A 21,912-nucleotide genomic window follows, 5' to 3' on the forward strand; every position below is an offset into this window, starting at 1 on the left:
ACCATGCTGGTCAATACTGGACGCAGGGTTTACCAAAAAGCAAAAAAAACAAACACTGAGATTTATACACAGATTTACGATTTTTTCATCGTTCAAAGTGGAACATGATGATTTTTTCACCTCGCCATACGAATATTATTTCACCACACGAATTCAACAAAAATTTCGCCCGGTTCAAATTTAGTAGTCGGTGTTCTTATTACGTACGTCAAAATAACAAAGACACAGAAATGCTGTTCGCCGAAAACATTTTCACAACGCCTGAAAGAGGTATGACCAATTTCTCTCAGTTCACCCATTCTCGTGTGTGAAACGATAATATTTTCCCTTTAAAATCAGTAGCAAAGTTGGAGTTGCGGTCTCTTCAAACAGAAGCTCAGTGGCATAGAGTTATCTCCCCTTAGAGTGATAGCAGTGCCTTCAACAACACCGGCGTTTCCGGTGCCAACAAGGAGCATTTAGGCCACGCCCCTTTTTTTGCTAGTCAATCGTAGTGATTGACTAGATCAATGACATCAGCCATGAGAATGGTTAAACAATGATCATGAATTTCCACAGTTAAGTTAGTAATTATTGCTCATATTAAAGAAATGATGATTATAGTTTATTACTCTAATATATGCTTATTATTTAAAGCAATTCAATACCTACAAGACTTGCAAAGGCACTGAATAGATAGTGTTAAGCAGTTAATGCAATCAGTTACTCATAAACAAGATAGATACATAGTCATACTGGATTGTATTACATTGGTGTGATGGGAAGCTAATCGACTTCCATCAACCGAAAGTATTGACATTGTATGGTGATAGAATGATTCATTGACACCACAGTCCACAAACAACCCTTGCATGTAATATTAGATTTCAATACATATCAATCAAATACATAGACTAGCTTGAAGCAAAGATGTCCACTAGTTAATGTACATCCTTGCTTGATGTAAGCAAACAAAAATTTTGAAAGTTAAAGTCGCAAATGTTGTTATATGTTAAATAAAAATAAATGATACTTAATTTTACTAAGTTATAATGATATAAAAATAAAATAGACTTTTTTATTACTTTATTTATTAAATAATTTTTTATTGTAATCATAGCTAAACAGATTATATTTAGCCATTACTTGCTAATTATTTCACATTTACATTTATACACATTTGCAGTTTCATTTTTCTTCCTAATTTATTTCAACAAAAAACTTCTTTCATGATATGAAATTTAAAAGTTTGAAAAAGCCTGAAAACCTTTACAGGTGTTTTCTTTTTCCTCTTAATTCATTTGAACTGCTTAAAAATATTTTCTCATGATATGAAGTTTAAAAGTTAGAATGATAAATGTTATATAAAAATAAATTTTCTGTCCCGAGACTTTTTTATTACTCGAGCAACGCCGGGTAGTACAGCTCATAGTTGATGGCAGTCGATTAGCTTTCCATCATACTAATGTAATACAACTCAAGTATGATTATCTATCTTATCTATGAGTAACTGATTGCATTAACTCACTTACATAAAGGTTGACTTGCAACAAAATTCACATTACAGTTATTTGATATCAAAAGATTCACCATGTCTTACTCTGTTGTGTTGTAGGTGCCAAATATGTGGGAATGTGATTACAAGTTCTTAAAAGCTCAAAAACGAACAGTTAATCGCAGCCACACGAGACCGCCGTAGTTTGGATTCACTTTCCAAAACGGCTCAAATGTGACGTAATTGTGAAAAATGGTTTCTGTTTACACTTTCATGCAACCTTATTCGTCGAAATATTTTCACAAATATACTTCACGCATTCAATAAAACCATGTCTATTGTTCTTACGTGTCTGTTTTATCGTCATTGTAAATGCTGTCACTTTTAGCAGTGATATCTTATAACTTGCCGTAAAAATTCATTTAATATTTTAGCCTTACCTCGAAGGAGTACATATCATTGTCTGATAATCATGACGAGCCTGTTGGTCACCTGTGATAATCGAAAAGGGCTGCAAAAATTATTTGCGCAGTATTGGGTCACATGACCAAATTACGACTAGCCAATTAGACCAGGCTGAAACAAAACGGTAAAGTAGCGAGCATCTATATTTGATACGGGGTCTTCGTTAAAACCCGAAGTGTTTGTCATAAACTAGTGCTACGATAAGTTTTATATTGAGCTTTTTATTGGCCTTTCAATTCACGTGAGAACATCTGTGACAAGACAATAAATAAATTTCATTACTCCGCCAGAGAAATAAAGAGTCTAAATAAATAAAGAAAATAAAGTCTACGGCGACTTTTCGTTTTTGAGCTTTTAAGAGCTCGTAATCACTTTTCCACATATTTGTCATCTACAACACAACAGAGTAAGACATGGTGAATCTTTTGATACCAAATAACTGTAATGTGAATTTTGTTGCAAGTCAACCTTTAACACTATCTACTCAGTGCCTTCGCAAGTCATGTAGGTATGGAATTGCTTTAAATAATAAGCATATATTAAAGTAATAAACTATAATCATCATTTCTTTAATATGAGCATTAATTACTATATTAACTGGAAATTCATGATCCTTGTTTAACCATTCTCATGGCTGATGTTATTGATCTACCCTAGGACACTTAAGTATTCGCGGCATCTAACTTTCGCGTTTTCGCGGAGTCATCATCACGCGAAAAATTCATGCGCGAAACTAAACTATCATAACGAACTAGCGAAAATTCGAAATTAAATAGCTATGTTCTACACAGGCCTGTATTCACTGGTTGCAAGTTGGGGGGGCTAATGTTAGACGACTAGTTATGAACATCTGGGGTGTGGAGAAGGAGGGGGGGTGCTGTAAGCTCCCAACAGGTTTCTCTTATGTAGGGCCTCAGCCGGGCCTCTCACGTGAAGTTTTAAAAAATTTTATTGGCAAGTATCAACATTTTTCTATTTTTTGAGATTTGCTTTGTTTTAGCTGATGTGACTGACAAAACGTTTTAAAATTAAAACAGGCAAAACTTGTATGCAGTTAAAAAGCTCAGAAAGAAGACATCTTTTTCTTTTAAGCGTTTTAACAAAGATCATTTTTGCCGATTTTATTTCAAGTTCATTCAGTAGGATATGGGCAAGCAGTTGTTTGCTAAAACTTGATATTTTGCAAACCTTTAGAAAAGTCGTTAACAAGAATATTTTGCCGCTGATGAAGATAATAATGACGCCTAAGAACTACTAAAAGTTGATGTTTGTATCTATGGCTTCGAATAAAGTGATATTCTACAGCGATAAAAACCTTTCTATAGCCGTTGGACTATGAAATTCCTAAAAAGTTGGGGCGTCTTAGCCGGCCAGCTGTCCTAGGGAATACGGCCCTGTAGTTCATTGATATCCACAACAAAATCGCGATATTAGAAATGCAGATAATTTTGTGCGTGATTGAGCTCATTGGGAAATTTCTAGTAAATTCGTTAATACACCGAATGAGCAGCATGGCAAAGCAAATTAAGATAACAAGTTTTTTTGGAAAAGCCAAGACAAACGAAGATGATGACATCAGTTTAGTCACCGAATTTGTAACTGATGAGGATGAAAGTCTGGTAGGTGAAGTCATACAATTAAATAATACTTATTGTAGTGATGAATTTTACTGCCAACCAAAAACGATAACAACCCTCACCAGGTCCAACTATGTTATACAGTTCTGGTTTTGATGTTGGTTGTTATCTATTTTCTTTTTTATGAGACATGTACTGTATTTGATTTTTTTTAAATTTGAAATATTGTGAACTCAAAACGTGCCATGGCCATCGCTTGCTATAAATACTTGAGATCTAATATTGGTACCATATCGGTCACGACGGAAAGGACCGAGACGTCATTGATAATCAAAGAAACAAATGGCAGCAAGCGATCACGTTGAATTATCGATTTCTGCCATACATTTATACCTGCGGGTTACAAATACAAACTAGTCGCAAATATAAAAACTTTTTTTACTAGAGGACCGGACCTGAGGAATCTAATTTGTTTGTTCCACTGTATTTATTTTCACATCACTATATTTTCGCACTCATCAGAGCTGCGAAATTAAGTTGCAGCGAAATTTTACTCTGTGTGCTACTCACGAAACTAAATACTAGCGAAATATAAGTGTCCTAGGGTAGTCAATCACAATGATTGACGAGCACAAAAAAGGGGTGTGGCCTAAACGCTCCTTGTTGGCACCGGAAACGCTCAAGTTGTTATCACTCTAGGGGGAGATAACTCTATAACTCTAAACAAACATCTACTTCATTACAAAAACAGCGTCAATTCGGGCTTTCTTGCCAATTTAGGTTGAAAAAGGGATGAAATCGGCTAAAATTATTTTTAAAACTAAGCTAAAAACTAATAGGTGATAAAACCTTAGTGATAAAAAAGTTAAAATTCAGTAAAATAGTTAAAACTACATCCTAAAACTTGGCTTTAAGTGTGTGTTTAGTTAGCTAAACTTATTTAAAGTGAATTCAAAGTTTACGTTATACATATGTCTATCTTAAAGGGAGTAGCTCTTTACATTACGTACTGCAAATAGGGCATTGCAATGTTACATTTTAATGCAGATCATAACCAATAATTACACTAAATATACTAAAGTTATTATAGGCAACTATTGTTACTAAGGTTAGCATACTATTTTGGTACTAATTTTTAATATGTACAGTATTTGTATACTAGAAATTCCCCTGTCATACAGCCCACGACCAAAGTGGTAATGAAAAAGAAAGGGTACTACCAATTGAGAAATGCAATATTAGCAGTCAAATGGCACTGCAGTGCAATAGGAGAACCGCAATGGTAGCTGTAATGTACTGGGTGTTATTATGTACAACAAACAGCTATAATGAAAGGAAAAGATTATATGTTTATATCTCTCCCCTGCAATAGAAATGCAATATTAGAAGTAAAATGGCAAGCTGCTGTGTAATATACACAGGCTGGGTGGGTTGTATATCATTGGTCATAGCAACCAATATCAAGAAGTAGTAATATTTATCTATATTTATGTATTTATATCTAAAAGGTTATGCTGATTTTAAAAATCTAAACATATTTTAGCTGGTTGTAATAGAAATAGATGTATATCTATAGGAGAATGTAGGCCTATTACTTAATTTTGCAGATATTAAAAACGGCTTGGCAGTACTGCGATATTAGGCACAGCCGCAGTATCATCAACAAAATCTTTAGAAAAATAATAACAGTAACATATTGCACACCATCGGTCACTATATACTTCGATCTTGTAAATTCGAATGATTATTCTTATAACTAAATCTTATAATAATCTTATAAGAATCGTTAGAAAAATATCATCGTCATTTCCTTTACTTTCACTGCTTTGGACATCAGTTGGAATACCAAAGTACTCATTATAAGTGTCCAAAATGTCAGAGTCCAGTAGAATCGGCAAAAAAGAAACGATTACTTTTCAATACTTCTACGTTAATTACAGAAACCTTCGGCAATTGGACAATGCCATACACTGGTGAAATGTGCACGTTTTCTCTCGTGAAATGCGCACGACTTAATGGTTCTACTCTCTGTCGCACAGCCTTATCGGCGTTTCGTTGGCCGGTCTTAATTTTGATTAAAAACCGCTTGTCAAGTTGTAATGGCGATTTTAGGCCAAATTAATCTATTGATGTATAATCCGATCAGATGGGTAAGTTTTAGGATATTGTGTCAACTTTTAAAAGACTTGGTAAAATATTTAAATAGGTTTTTATGTGTTTGGTATCATTATCATACTTAAACGACTCTACACAAAAATGGATAAATTTTTTATGTGATTTCGGTACAAGAGTTTGGTCACGGCCGTTGACGGATAATTTTTCGGGAGTTGTGTGCGCATATGCATTTATCATAAAGCTCCCAAACAATCGCTTCGCTCGTGTTTGGTCGTGGGATTAAAAACATAATAGGTTTATATTTAAACCATATACAACATGCTCATTGTAATCAATTTGTTTGCAATCACACATGCTTAAGTTTGAGCAGCAATCCTGCCTTGCAATTGTGTTGCAGTTGCATCAAACTCGACTCAATACTTGTTTTTGTTATAAGTTTTAATGAAAATGCGCTATGCATGTATATACGTACGGTGTAGTGCAAGGTTCATACTGCGTCTAGGACTATGAAATGCACCCTAGCAACATTCCAGTTGCATCCAGCATTGCACACTGCGTAATAGGTTTGACCGCCACTGCACAAATACTGCTTGCTGTCCATTAGAAAAGAGTTGTACTGCATGTATTGTACTCTAATGTATAGATCAAAGACTTCATGAATAAAATGTTGATGCTATAAAGTGGTGTTTACTATGTTGCTATAGTATCACATTTATTAACCGTTGTATAATTTATACATCAACAATTGTTAATGGACAGCTAGTGTCTGTCGGGTTCATACTAACTGCCTTAACTTGAAAGGTATTGGTTAGTCACGTTTATCATGAACACTGCACTCAGAAGGGGGTCGGTAACTAGGTTGTGCGTTACATATCAATGAAAGGTATATTGTTTAGTCCATGAATGGATGTCTTGGCTGCAGCTGCCCATCAGCTATGTATTTGGCATTTCATTGGAGTGTAACCAGTCTCATAAAGAGATTTTGTTTATGTTACTGAACCCTGTTGAACTGTGATGCAGCCTTCTATGACGTATTATACTATATTAGATAGAAATCTATGCTGGAGGAGAAATATCACAGTATAAAATATTCTTTTCTCGATGGTGATGTAACACTTGTAGAAATTAAACAAATTATTCTGCTTTTTGAACATCAAGTATTCTCGGTTTTTGCCCTGTCACCTCAGCGTCCGTCAGTATTTCTGGAATTTACTGTTGCAAAACAGACCTGTGATAACCTCTAAAATGTGTCTCATAACTCTATTTCTAGCACACTTTTACATAAAGTACAATATTAATAGTATTTTGTTTAACATAGTGTCTACATAATTAGAAAATTGGTTTTTCTAGCAGCTAAAAGCGCCATTAATTTTGAATAGTTGTTTTTTCAAGCCTATTGGTAAAGTGACCGTAAAAAAAGTAAAATATTTGACATCATTGGTTATAATACATGAAAATTCTCAAGATTTTTCATTGTTTTTGATTTTCTGTTGCAAAATCTGACAAATGTTACATTTATTCACTCTTTTCTTTGGAACAGACTTCAGTGCCTATACATGCAGTTAATTCAGAAAAACAGTGTTATTCTACTGGTAGCTATGTTGCAATGGCTGTACAGTTGTGTTGAACCAACCTGAAGTGGCTTATAATGGATTTTAATGTAAAGTTATGGTTTTTCCAAAAATGGTACCCTGTGTATGCACTATTTTAAATGTGTAATTATTTTATATTTGGTCATTTTTGTTTTACGTGCAGGCTTGGGGCCACTAGTGAGTATTGAGCGCACTGCACTATTTGCTGGCTAGACGACAGTAAGGTGCACTAGGCACTGCACTAGCACTAGTGCATGGCATAGTAATAATATAAAATGCACTAGGCACTGCACTAGCAGAAATTCTTGTGCACTAGGCACTGCACTAGCACTAGTGCATGGCATAGTAATAATATAAAATGCACTAGGCACTGCACTAGCAGAAATTCTTGTGCACTAGGCACTGCACTAGCACTAGTGCATGGCATAGTAATAATATAAAATGCACTAGGCACTGCACTAGCAGAAATTCTTGTGCACTAGGCACTGCACTAGCACTAGTGCATCGAAAAGTGAAGTCAAAAATGCACTAGGCACTGCAATAGTAAAAATTCTCGTGCACTAGACATTGCACTAGCACTAGTGCAGTGTAAAATCATAAATGCACTAGGCACTTCACTATTAAACTTCACTAGGCACTAGACCAATGAGCTTTTTCGCTATAGCAGCTGCAAGAATTGCTTGCTAATCAACAGATATCTACTGCTATCCCCTGCAATAGTACAATTATAGCCGTGAAAAGGATGTCAGCCGTGTATTTGTCAAATAAACTAGCCTCACCTAAAATTTCAAACAAACCATAGGCATACAATAATGCTCAATATTAAATAGTGCAGATGACAACAGATATCAAATAGTGCAATGTGTTACAATTACAATAACTAAATATACTAAGCAAGCATGGAATGGAAGAATTCACTTCTTATTACATAAATGTACTATGTACAACAAGAAAATCTACCCTTGGATAAACCAGTATCATGTAAACAGTAAGTCATATTGATGGCAAAATTGATTAGCAATATTATTCAGAGAAGATGTTTATTAGACTGAAGGAACATTAGCCTTTCAAAGTTGGCGTCAGTCAGTTTAGATCTAGTTTAGACTTGTGCATACTATGTCGCACTAGGCACTGCCCTTGCACTAGTGCATTTATGAAAAAGTTTCCAAACCGCACTAGGCATTGCACTAGAGCATTTTATGTTGCACTGTGCACTGCACTTGCACTAGTGCATTTATGGGAATTTTCTAATCCGCACTAGGCTCTGCACTAGTACAAACCATGTCACACTAAGCACTGCACTTGCACTAGTGCACCCAGGGACTCATGTCAAATTTGCACTAGCATTGCACTAGACATTTCTATTTTTAAATTGCACTGCACTAGTGCAGTGCGCACTGCACTGCTAGTGGCCCCAAGCCTGATTACGTGTAAAAATAATATAGCCGCACAAAAATCTGCTGCTGAAAAATCCTCTTTAAAGTTCTGCAACCTTTAGTTTATATCATTGTAACATGGACAACATAAATACTGATGAGGTGTGGAGGTGGAATAGTGAAGGTAAGAAATAGCAACTAATAGTCATCACTGACGACACTCTAATTTCTGACACTATGGCATTTAAGTCACTTGACACTGTACCTACATTCTTTGGTCAGGTAAGTCCAACGATCATTTTGTCATGCAGCTCCTCCATGCTGATAAAAAAGTGTTGCAAAGGTAAACTGATATCATTCCCTTTTGTTCAAATACAAACATTGGACAATGATAGTTATTGCTTGTGACTTGCATTCTGCCCACTCATTTCATAACATATAAGCTTTCTACAATTTTGTGTAATTTAATTAATTGATATGCGATTAAGAGCTAAAACAACCCAAAAAACTAGTGAGACTGACGGCAACATTTTTTGACAAAATGTAAAATTAAGTTGATAAATATACATCTACTTGTAGTTTCCTATTGGTGCATATATATATAACAATATTACATAGATATAAATGATATGTGATGGTTCCAAACATTGTTGGGTGTCACACTTCTCCAAGTCGGACTAATTAGAATTTCGTTTGTCAGATTATTTTTGGAAGAACAGGATACGCTGTCATTATTTATTATATTCGTTCTCCAATCCTTTTGTAATGGTAATTATAGAAACCAGTCTTTCTAGGGATCACAATATACTAAGTATATACACAAAAGCCAAGTTATGTTTGTTCATCTCCTGAACTTTTTAATTTATAATAGTTTTGTATAAGCTTTGGGTTGTTTTTAATTGTTAATTATGAACAAACAGATTTTGCTACTGTGGTCATGTGCATATTGAACATCTTCTAGAGGTGTAAATTGTTGCTAGGAAAAGACTGAATTTAACCTCTGAATTTATGTGCTACAAACTATCAATACGGCAGTTTGCTGCGCTTGGTGTTATTTGGATAATCAATGCAGAGTTTCCATTTACATGTAGTTTACTTCATAATCATGACAATCATTAATTCTGATCGATTGTCCCATAATTACATCATTTTTATTTGTAGTACCTCTACTACTTTGTCTTCTGTCATGAGGATGCACCAGACAACTTTGATATAGTGACTAACTTTCCAAGAAAGATTTTGCCCTGTAAGCCAGCAGATGACTTTGAGCCTCCAACATTCAGCCAAGAGGGTATCACTCGGTCAGAGATGCTCTTTGTGCATGACAAAGACGCGTGATGGCCGATCCCTGCCTCTGCTCATTCTAATCATCCATTTATTATTAGGCTTTTGTCTCAAACATCCCAGTCAGTTCTTGTCATCAATATATGTTATGCTCTGTATTTTACTTGATAATTATCAAATGTGATTTACTTTCCCTGTATCTTAGTTAGAAGGCAGCATTATTTATTATTATGCTCCAAGAATAAATGCCATAAAAGAAATAATATGCCGTAACATATATCCATTCAATAAATAGGTCAGGAACATCTAATATATGCGATCACTCCCAGCACTTGCTTACTGGCATGCATCAAAAGATTGAAAGACCGGGTTCAAGTAATTAAACAATAAATGTCCATCTCGCGTTGTACTACAGCTGTGATCACAGTTCAGCTCGCTGCAGCGACAGCTGGGTGCCATGAATCAATAGTAGTAAATGACATCGTTCAGCAGTTTAGGTATACCGAGTGGCATAAATGGCTTAACATTTGCTTGACATCTAGAAAGAGCTTGGGCATGAGCACAAGGAATATAACTACAACGACTAACTTTTACACATGAATTCGAAGGCTTCTTACCAGCCTTTAAAAAATATATGGAATAATTTTGTAAGGAACTTTGGATTTGTACTGGCGCCAATAAATACCATACTTGTCTGAGCATTTGAGGTCATCTCTGTGCGTTCGATGAATAAGCAAAAGAGTGAGAAAAATGAGGTAGGTGTAAGGGAGGATGTGATCGAAACCGCATGGTATAGACCAACATAAAGCTAAGCCGAGCTCAGGCAGGTAGTGAAAGTGTCGTGCCAGACCCCAGAATCCTGATACTAGGAGCAGACTAGATTTTTCCTCTCCTACAAAGAATTTAGCCTGTTAATGTTAATCGCTACAGATGATTAGGCTAAGATTATTATAGATCATTAAAAGCCATAAATAAACATTCATAACATTGAGAAAACCAGCCACACTTTAGCACAAGGTCACAAACAATGCTTCAACCTAAGCAGTGAAAAGAATGGCAATCAAAGAGGAATGCGCCGCCATAACACAAGTATTTGAAGGCGTTTCAGATGAGCAGCCAACTACAGTACATCATGTCCCAAAAACGTTTGTACTCAAGTAATGCCTGACATAAAATTTCTGAATCATATATTTTAGGAATATTCGAAATCTCACAGGTCATTGTTCTTATATTCCGCGCAATTACAAAAGGCGAGAGTAGGAGTCAGCTTTCTTTTCAACAGTCAATGCATTGGTATTAGAATCAAAAAGCAGATAACATCGTAACACAACACATGCTCGTTGTGTTCCATGGCAATATGAAGACTCGTAATTCCTAACAATGGTAATAAGAGTCGGAAATATAAAAAAAATCTTTGGAAAAATGGATGAAAATTTCATTTCAAAAAAAAATTCACAAACCTTGGGATGTGCGATACTTGGCACGAATCACCTCCGGCTTCTTTCCCCATATTGTTGTTTGTCCATCGGTAGCCCTAACATGCTGCCGCTGCCAATCGGCATCATAGTTGACAGCGATGCAGGTGAGACCGGCAGCAACAATGGCAAATGCTAACGGATAACTTAGAGCTATGGGATGTGATACCAAATAGAAGCTAAATGAAGCATACAATCCAGGAATAAAACAAAGACAACCCCAACAGATGTAGAAGCCAGCTCTATCAAGAATGATGTCAATAGTACACATATAGCCTGCTTCCCACCAGAAGAATTTAGTCAGATACACAACCAGAATGGCCACTGAGACAAAACTATTGATACTAGCATCAAAACCATGGAGCTCATATGCCTTCATCGCGAAGCAACAGGGGAGAAGGGCCCAAACTGTGCAGCCAAATCGACAGTTGGTGAATACCTGCAATAAAAAGGTTTTCCTATTACAGCCAGGAAAAACTGAGACTGTCCAAAATAGTAGTTTTAGGCGCTAGTTAGAAGTATCCATAGCCTACTACACATGTGAAATATCACCGTACAGTATGCTGTACGATGGCATTATACTCAGGCAAACCAAATATTGACATTGACCAGCAGTGTCAGGGCTAACGCCTGAAGCTAGTCAGAAATAGTCAATAAAAATACAGTATTGTGCCCACAACTGAAGGAAGATTATAAAGAAGCAGATGTCCAATGTAACTCTTGTTATATGACAAGGGTGCATGCAAGCAAAAGATTCACTAATAGTGTCAATGCTACCAAATTCACATCTAGTGCATCTTGGCTAGAGAGAGGCTTTTACATGCATACGGCAAGGAAGATAACTCAATATTGGACCATTGTATCACAAAATAAGAATTTCAACACTAGGTGTTTAAATTAATGCAAGCATAAGTTATGGATTTGGACCCTGAATGTAATTGTAAGTACCTTGTAAATAGACTATTATGGATTTGGACCCTGAATGTAACTGTAGGTACCTTGTAAATAGACTATTATGGATTTGGACCCTGAATGTAATTGTAAGTACCTTGTAAATAGACTATTATGGATTTGGACCCTTAATGTAACTGTGAGTACCTTGTAAATAGACTATTATGGATTTGGACCCTGAATGTAATTGTAAGTACCTTGTAAATAGACTATTATGGATTTGGACCCTGAATGTAACTGTAAGTACCTTGTAAATAGACTATTATGGATTTGGACTCTGAATGTAATTGTAAGTACCTTGTAAATAGACTATTATGGATTTGGACCCTGAATGTAAATGTAAGTACCTTGTAAATAGACTATTTAAAACCGGATGATTCATCTTACAAAAAATATTTTATACAACTTATAAAAACACTTTCACAAACCAAAACCACTTTTTGTTGTGAAAGTAACAAATCAAGTGTGTAAAACTGTTGGGGTTTGATTATCAAATACATCTTATTAACTTGTAGATATAAATTCAAAATTAAAATACTAGATGTTTGTTTACCTATAGCGAAGAAAATAATAAACTTATAGCATGGCCCTACAGAGCAGAGTCCTAAACAGACAAACTTGACGATGCAAAAAAATGAACCCCAAAGGATTGATAGAAGCAAATATGAGTGAATAAAACATGATGGACAATTGGCTTTTCTGCATGTTCAAATTGAATACTACTCATGAAGTTTTATTATGATATGGAGAGAAAACTCTTACAGGCACAAGTCAATTTTTACATTCAAATGTATACCTTAACATCGACTCCAAGTATCCTCGGGTATAGCTCAGTACCCCAGTAATAGTCAAAAACAGGATTGCCGCTGGTACCACAGTCTTTAGAAGAAGGTGCAACTATTCCCTTCACATACAACAAGACACAAAAGAGCCAAGCAAATGTATTCATATTAGCAAGCAATGAACCAAACTCGTCATAAACAATGGATGGCGAATATGGTGTATACAATTTCAAATAGGTGGTAAGCAAAACAAAGCTTATCATTGTGATGATGTATATCGAGAACCCATTATCTTTGTAAACAGGTACATGCCCAGTAGGTGTCATGGGACCTTCTACACGTTTTCCTGGTACCAAAAATGTGAGCATCAGCTGGAAAATCATGTAACCTCCGATAATCGAAAGAGATAAGAATGATCCAAATGATACCTTAGACCAAACACTTAGAAGATATCCCACTGCGTTGTCAGATTTGGCAGCAGTACTAAAAAAGTCGTAATATGAGCCATTATGAAACACTACTGAATACCAAATCCACATGAGAAATGTAGGTCCTAAAAACACCAATGTTGATGGAAAGATAACGTTGGTTAGAAGGTGTGGAAGCATCGAAGACTCCGTTGCCGTTTTATCTTGTTTTGAATGTCCATTAGATAAAGAGGAGCCATTAGTGGTAACAGATCCATTTCTAGAGCTTGCCATTCTGCAATGAGCCTGTAAAGAAAGGGCAGTTGGAAAAGTTTGAGGAACAAAACCAATAAATTTGCCATCTGTCAATAATCTTCGATTTATCAAATTATGAATCATATCTTAAAAGCTGTTGCCTGTTCATCCTCAATGTCATCCTTAACTTTTGCGTCTGAATCAATGATAACATATTTTCCACTTGGGTTTTCAGTGCTTTCCCATGGCAAAAGTGTGCTTTTAAATGGTACTCGGCTTTGACACGGCGAGGGAGCAGAGTAGTTTTTGGTTTATGAATCATCGCGTTTGTCAATTGCATTACTTTACATCACCGGATAGTTGATTTGAATTGACACCTGCTAGGAGAAATAACCTATAGTATACCAGAATGCTCGTAATACAAGCGTAATACAAGCGTTACAATGAAGTGAAGATATTGGCATGAAAATTATGTGTCAGTTAAAACAGGTCTTTATGCAACAAAGACCATTTTTCAACAATCACTAATAAAAAACTATACACTATTTTTTCAATTATGAGCACAATCAGAATTAGTAACAGAAACATGCATTGTTTACTAGAGTTCATGGTGTATCACTCTTACATCACTGGTATAACAAACTGCTCCTTAAATCTTCCAGTATAAAAGTAAAACAACAACCATAATTCGGCTTGGTAGAACTTTAGATTTTCATACTAGATTTAGTAAATGAGCTGTGCTCTTAATTATTTGCATGGGCTAGGAAGATGTTTAACAACATGCATCGATGTGTTCTCAGAGGTTAAATTCATTGCACAAATGACAGTAATATTAAAAACCTATAAATAGCATAAAAGGGTTAGTATTACTAATATCAATGATATACAGCCCCCCAAGGGGGCTGTATATCATTGCTAATATGAACAAAATAAATCTTTTACAATGTTTTTTTATTTTTGAGGGATAGTAAGTCCTGCTACTGAGCATTTGAATGAAAATATTGTGGCATACTCTCATGAAGTCTTATGCAGACCACGATAAATATGCTGCAATGTTTACATAGAGAAATCAATATTTTTGATAACTATTGTGACACAGATGTAGTTAATGTCCTAGCAAGTAGGCCTATAGCGCATTATAAGGAATTATTCAATTTTAAATACAGCGACATCAAGTGGCACGAGCATATTTTAAACATTACTAAGAAAAGTAATAAGGCACTCGGACTTATCCGACGCTGCCTTTTTAATGCAAGCATATCAACAAAAATTGTCGCCTATAACACAATTGTTCGACCATTACTCGAATATGCCTGTCAGGTATGGTCACCGCACGCAAAAGGCTTAACTGACAAATTAGAAACAATTCAAAGACGGGGGGTTCGATGGATTTTCAGACTCGGGCCTATGGATAGTGTCACAGAGTGCATGCGTGTAAATAACATCCAAGAACTAAAAGATAGAAGAGAAGATTTGGATTTGAAATTTTTAAAAAGAATTGTGTTTGGTCTATACGATCTAGACCTCAATAACTATATCTCTTTTAACCCATCCCACCAAACCCGTCATGGAGTAGTCCACCCACATTTTAGGATAGACCAATATAAGCACTCTTTTTATAATAGAATGGCACCGAATGTTGTGGGTCAGGGCGTTGAAGACTCCCTCAGTTTTTAATACGATCTTGGTATTGCAACAAATTAGGTTTTAGCGTTCTTATCAATCATTTTATCTCAAATTTTATGTTCATATAATGCCCTCGGGCGTATTGGACAGATTCGAATATATATAGCCAACAGAAAAAATATAATGGGATGCACAAGTTGATGAATAATTGTGCAAGCCATAAAATTTAAAATGTAACTGACCGTAAATTGAAGGATGAATGTCATAAAAACAATGCGAAGCGAAATTGTGAATATTACAAATATTGCACCACTACACTGTTACAGGGAGAATGCTTTTCTAGAGCTACAGTAGACCTACTTTTATTGCAAAGGTGCCATAAGTGCAAATGCTAATTTATTTTAATCATGCTATGGAAGTTGCGAAATATGGGATCAAGTACCACGTTATGACAAGCATCATTTACCTTAAAACAATTTTAACTCAAAGAAAAGATAACACACGTATGGAGAAAATGTATCGATAACATATATGAGAGAACTTTATTAGTTACATGGGTTATATTATCTAGCGTGCAAAAAATTGTGTAGGTTTACCTGAAATGCGAGCAGCTGAACACAATTGCGATAACGAAACGCGAAGCTACAAACAACTAGATCAAAGCTCCGACAGCACTCGTGTGATGATCAGTCATTCATTGTATTAGTTGTCTTTCGAGGTTATTCAGCCAATTGCATGGCTTTCATCAAACGTTTTGGAGCCGTTCGAATGATTTGATTGGTCGTGATGAAAAAGGTTTCAATGTCATTCATAATTGGCTCGTTTGTAATTTGGGATAGCTGTTCCATATAGCCTTAAATGTCGGTATTGCTGTCTACAAACAATAGACAACGCGAATGCATAAACCATATATTACTTATAGAGCCTTCGAGTCAATTTACGATCAAATAGAAGCACTGCTTTCCGCCGCAGCGTGCACAATTTCATCGTTTATAGTATTTATGAAGCCATTTTTTGAAAGATGAGTTTTAAGAGTAACTATCGTTTTCGTATTTTTGAGTTTAACAGCTTTTTAGTTTACTGAAGTATTGAACAAGAAAAATGTAAATTGTCGGACCAGAATCTATGTACCGTTAGCTTTTTTACAAGACAATATACAAGTTCGCTACAAATGTGCATAATTGCATAAATTTACGTCTCAATTAAAGCCCTGATCCATTATATGGTTATTAATTGAATTCTATGAATTTGTATGGTGATACTAGGTGAAGAAATGTGGCAGACAACATCAATAATAGTTTCCTCGTTTAATAATACCACATTCGAATCAGTGCATTCGTTGCACGAAAGTGTCATAATGGTTATGAAGAACAATATTTTCGCGAAGGTTATTTGGCGGACATGACCTTTGCTAATCTGACTTTTAACGTTAGTTCGTTTTGCTAAGCTTTTAAGAAGCACTTGTAAAACTGCTGGGAGTGACAGATATGGTCAATTTAAGATGTCTATTGTTACGACTACATTAATGTTGGTTCTTCTGTGGCGGACTTTAAGCAATAACAACATTTCATTTTATTCATCGTTGAAGGATTAGTCTAAAAAATTACTGATGTGACAGTAAACATTTGTATAAAGACTGGAAATGTCTCAGCTAGAATAGCTTGATAAAGTTTGGTCTCAAAGACTAAGGAATAAAACATTCGCTAATTTAAACTTGCAGTAGAAAGTAATTGAAAAAGGCAAAAGAAGAGCGGGTCGAGTGAAACGCGTGACTTGAGATGAATTGCGTGACGCTGCGGAATGGCTAAAATTATGCCAGGTCGTCATAAAATCCCTCCCAATGACTCACCAGATGCATTTTAAGTAATATCTCAACAAACCAGTGATTTTCTTTTCAAGTTTACATTATTTTCAAGCTAATACAGGTCAAAGTTTTTTTCAAGCATTTGTAGTATAAGCTTAACCTTAAGCTATACCTTAAATAGTAGAAGTACTGTATAAGCCTCCAAAGCACGTCCAGCAGGCTCGCCATCCTAGGCAAAAAGCGCTTCGGGTATCTCCGTCAATTATCGTCTAGGTTCGCCAGTACTTCGTGACTTTCCGTTAGGGTCAATGCCGTTCTTACTATATCCTACACCTCACCTTTAAGCTTCCTTCCAGGGTGCGGTCACACCCTCTCTACAACATAAATACAAACCCCCAGCAGTAACCTCTCTGTTTTTCTTCATATATATTTGTATACCTTTATTTAGATGAACCTCCTCCTTAATCTTCCCATATTAATTACGTTCACTCTCCTTATTTCTCTGGCCCAGTCTCTCGTCATATCTCTCGTTGGGTGAATACCATCCCTCAGAAGTTGTGGTCTGAATCTATACGTGTGGTTCTTTCTAGTGAAAATCATCCTATGCATATATATATCACATTCCTAGCCATATTGAAATCAATGATTAGTCTGTTCTCGACCACAACCATCCTTCTCACTATCCTAGTATCCCGTTCATTGTCATTTCTTACACTCCTGTCCCTACTCCTTGCCCTTAAAGCTAAATGATTGTTATAACTGGCAAAGTCCATGGGATAGCTTGTACAAATGACTATAGTAATGTCATTTCTGAACATCCGTATTTTATAAAGTTTGTGTATCTCATTCGAAGTACCATTATTGGGTCTATCTAAACTACATTGTCCTAAACTACCCGAATAATTAATCCTAACAAACCTTACAGGCCCTACATGAACATAGATAATAGAATTGCGAAACTGTCCAAAGTCTGATGTTATATTTTGTAACGCCTCTTTCCACGTCAGACCTTGGTATTGATTTAATCTCAAACGGGGAGTCCTCCAACTCCTTCACAATAGAGTTTCCCAGAACAAAGGTTTTCATGACTACAACATATTATCAGTCATAACAAAGCATTTACCAACAACGGTTTTAAACCTGAGGATGTTATCAGGATAAACTGAGGAAATCAGATAATTATAAATCAAACTGCTTTGGAAGTTTCGATTGCTTTCCTGATTTTGTGACATATACTGGTTTGGGATCACTATGTCGTTTACTAGATATTATTCCTCTAGGTGATGACTGTGTCTGTTGTTGTGGTTCCTCTCTTTCTTTCATAGCTTGTTGTCTCTGAAGAATTAAACTGTCGTCTTGATGTGCATTTATTAACCGAACTGTTTCCTGTCGGTAACTCATTTCCCCGCCTGTTCTCACTAGTATATGTACTCGTTGTCTCCTGAGTAATTTTCTATCATCTTCTTGTCCCCTTTTTGTATGTTCTTCATGTACTGTTCTTGACTCTTCGGGACATCCTGCTGCTGTTTGCCCCTTTTCTTTAGGCAGTTCTGGAGAAGCCTGCACTTCTTCTGACTCCGTATTCACTTCACCTCTTCCTACTACATGAGCCCGATTTCTCCTAAAAGTGTATCATTAGAATTTTTAGCAACTACATGTACTTCCCTTCTTCTAGTAGCTACTACTCGAGCTGGAACACTCTGACCTCCTGGATTATTTACAACCACTGGCTGATTTATAGTTAAATCTAATCTCGGTTTTGTCGCGTATCGTTTGTTATACCATGAGTTTTTTTGGCTCGAATTTGTGCCTCTTTATTCTTCAGCTCTTTCAAGTCAACTCTTCCTTCGGGCAGAATGCCCATCGAATTCCTCGATCTGTTGAACAATAATTGCGCTGATGAATAACTATTTGACAATGGATTGTGCCTATACATACACAACGCTGCTTGCAAGTTGGTATTCTTTTTCATCAGACCTTTTACTGTTTTTACTGCCCTTTTGGCTTGACCATTGCTTCGGGGGCAACGTGGCGCACTCGTAATGTGTTCGATGTTCCATTTTCTGAAAAAAATTTGCATGTCTTTCAAAACAAACTGGGCCATTGTCTCTGACCATGGTGTTCGGAATCCCTATGGTACATCATAGTTCTTCCAGAATTCTTATGACTAAAGATGAGCTGGACCAGTCCTTCAACTCATGCACTGTAACAAATCTGCTAAAATAATCTATCACCAACAGGTATTCTTTTTCAAATATATCCATTGCCAATCTCCACCAGGGTCTCTTTGGTATCGGAGTAGTTACCAATGGTTCCCTTGGTTTCACCCGAAACTGTTCGCATTTGTCACAATTCTCGACCATTGTTCTAATTTCTGCAGTCATACCCGGCCACCAGACTATCTCCGTTGCTCTTCGGATGCTTTTTGTTTCTCCTTGATGTCCCTTATGTATATCTTCTAGCACTCTCTGCCTTTCCATCAATGGAATAAATGCGCGATTGTTGTATAAAACCATACCATCAACATATGTCAGAAAATCCTTAAACGTGTAACACTATTTAGCTACTTCCGACAATCTCTTCAAGTCCGGCCATCCATCTACGATGTATTTACGTAACAGCACTACTAATTCATCTTGTAGTGGTGTTGCTTTGATTCTGTTTAATCTGTTTGGGGCCATTGAGATTGCTGTTATCATTTCTAATACCATCTCCGAGTCCTTCAACTCGTCTACGTCTTTTCCTATCTCTTCCACTAGTGCCCTTGACAACACATCAGCCAGCACTAACTTTTTACCAGGTGTATATGTGATCGAGTACCTATATGCCATCATTTGTAGTCGGAAACGTTGTACTCTAACTGGTAGCTTGGCCATTTTTTGTTACCTAGTACTGCTAGTAGTAGCTTGTGATCAGTTTTTATTGTAAAATCTCTTCCTCCCACATAGTAGTCAAACTTGTCGCACGCCCAGGCTATAGCCATGGCTTCCTTTTCTATTTGTGCATAGTGCATTTCTGCCGAAGTGAGGGCCCTCCAAGCATAAGCTACAGGTCTCCACTCTTCATCGACCTTTTTTAATACAACTGCGCCCAATCCATAGAACGACAAATCAGCACTGATCATTGTGTCAGCAGACAAAGAGTGCGGAACCAATACTGGGGTATTTGTTAAAATCTCTTTGACATTTTTAAACTGTTCGTTTTGTAGTTCTCCCCACACCCAATCACAGTCTGCCTAATAGCTGACATAAATTATGAGTCCTATCCGCTAAAAGCTGAGTAAATTTTCCCAAGTAGTTGACCATTCCAAAAAACCGTTTTAATTCTGTTCTATTGGATGGTTTCGGAAAATTTGTCACAGATATGTTTTTTTTTTCGGATCAACTCTTATTCCCTTTTCGTCAATTATGTGGCCTATAAATTTTGTTTTGTTCACTTCAAACTCGCATTCATCTGAATTAAGAGTAATGCCTGCTTTTTCCAATCTATCGAGTACTTTCCTCAGTCTTGTATCGTGTTCTTCTTTAGATGTGCCATGAACCAAGCTGTCATCCATTTGACAAATAACCCCTCCAAGGCCCATTAACACTTTCTGCATTTCTCTTTGGAACATTTGTAGGGCAGAACTTATTCCAAATGGCAATCTTTTACAAAATATTCTGCCAAACGGTGTAATAAATGTTGTCATCTTCTGTGATTCAGGGTGTAATTCTAACTGCCAATAACCACAATTGGCATCTAATTTACTGAACACTTAGAAGTTTTCCAACTCTGTCTGTGTCTCCTCTGAAGTCGGAAGTGGGTGGTATTCTCTGCCTACAGCTCTGTTAAGGTTAGGGAAGTCTATACAGACACGAAGCTTCCCATTTTTTTAGACACTGCGGTGCAAGGGGTGCACCATTCTGTCGGCTCTTCAATTTTCTCAATTACTTCAAGTCGCTCCATCCTTCGCAGTTCTTCTTCCATTGGTTTACTTCGCGCTGCTGCGACCCTTCGAGAGACACTCTGTACGAATGGGTCAATCTTTTCATTCATTGATATTTTCACTTTAGTGTAATGATCCTAACCCTACAAACAGTTTAGAATACTCATTTTTCTAATCACTTCCTTTCACTTTTTCTACAGTTCCTACAAACTGTATCAACCCTAACTTTGTTATTGCTGGCTTTCCCAACAATGGTAAAACTAGATTGTCTACAAAGTAAACAGTTTTCTAAACTTTTCTACTTCTATTAAACAAGTTTACAACAGCCTGACCAGTAACAACCAGTTCATGGTCTCAATGTTTTATTCAAACATCTTGTATTTCTTACATACTTTCTAAATTCCGATGGAATGGCTGTTACTGCTGCTCCAGTATATATTTTGAATTTAATTATTCGGGTATTTACCTTAATATCTACTAACCAAACTTTTGACGTTTCAGTTAGTGATTCAGACGCTTCATCTAGTCTTTCATAGTCACTTAAAAATAGACCATCATACTCAACTTCCTCAGCTCTATTTTCGTAGCCTACTTTACAGACCTTAGCCCTTGCCCAATGTCCATGACCTTTGCACATATCTTTTGAATGCGCTGGTTTAATGTAGAAGTCACAGTAGGGGCCTTTTTGCCATTATTTTATCTTTGTTTTCTCTCACTACTAAATCTATCCTTACGATAATCTTCACCTGACCTAGTTAGATATCCTGTCCTATATTGTCTAACAGCATCCAAGCTTTGGGACTG

At 36.3% G+C, this 21,912-nt stretch overlaps 2 protein-coding genes across 2 annotated transcripts in view; one reads left to right on the forward strand and one right to left on the reverse strand.

The window, feature by feature from the left end:
- LOC137385841 (FAS-associated factor 2-like) overlaps positions 1-10,193 on the forward strand; it is a 29,350-nt gene extending 19,157 nt beyond the window's left edge. The window contains exon 13 of the mRNA XM_068072415.1: positions 9,761-10,193. Within this exon, the coding sequence (XP_067928516.1) occupies positions 9,761-9,937 (177 nt within the window). The 3' untranslated portion in view covers positions 9,938-10,193. The remainder of the gene's footprint in view (positions 1-9,760) is intronic.
- Positions 10,194-10,340: 147 nt separating this feature from the next.
- LOC137385840 (uncharacterized) lies at positions 10,341-16,086 on the reverse strand. The gene is made up of 4 exons (XM_068072414.1): positions 15,976-16,086; positions 13,106-13,804; positions 11,344-11,797; positions 10,341-10,775 (listed from the first exon to the last, which is right to left on the reverse strand). The coding sequence occupies exons 2-4, from the start codon at positions 13,790-13,792 to the stop codon at positions 10,507-10,509; spliced, it is 1,410 nt and encodes a 469-aa protein (XP_067928515.1). The 5' UTR covers positions 13,793-13,804; positions 15,976-16,086; the 3' UTR covers positions 10,341-10,506.
- Positions 16,087-21,912: the final 5,826 nt, after the last annotated feature.

Source organism: Watersipora subatra, chromosome 1 (assembly GCF_963576615.1).
Source record: "Watersipora subatra chromosome 1, tzWatSuba1.1, whole genome shotgun sequence".
NCBI classification, from domain to species: domain Eukaryota; kingdom Metazoa; phylum Bryozoa; class Gymnolaemata; order Cheilostomatida; family Watersiporidae; genus Watersipora; species Watersipora subatra.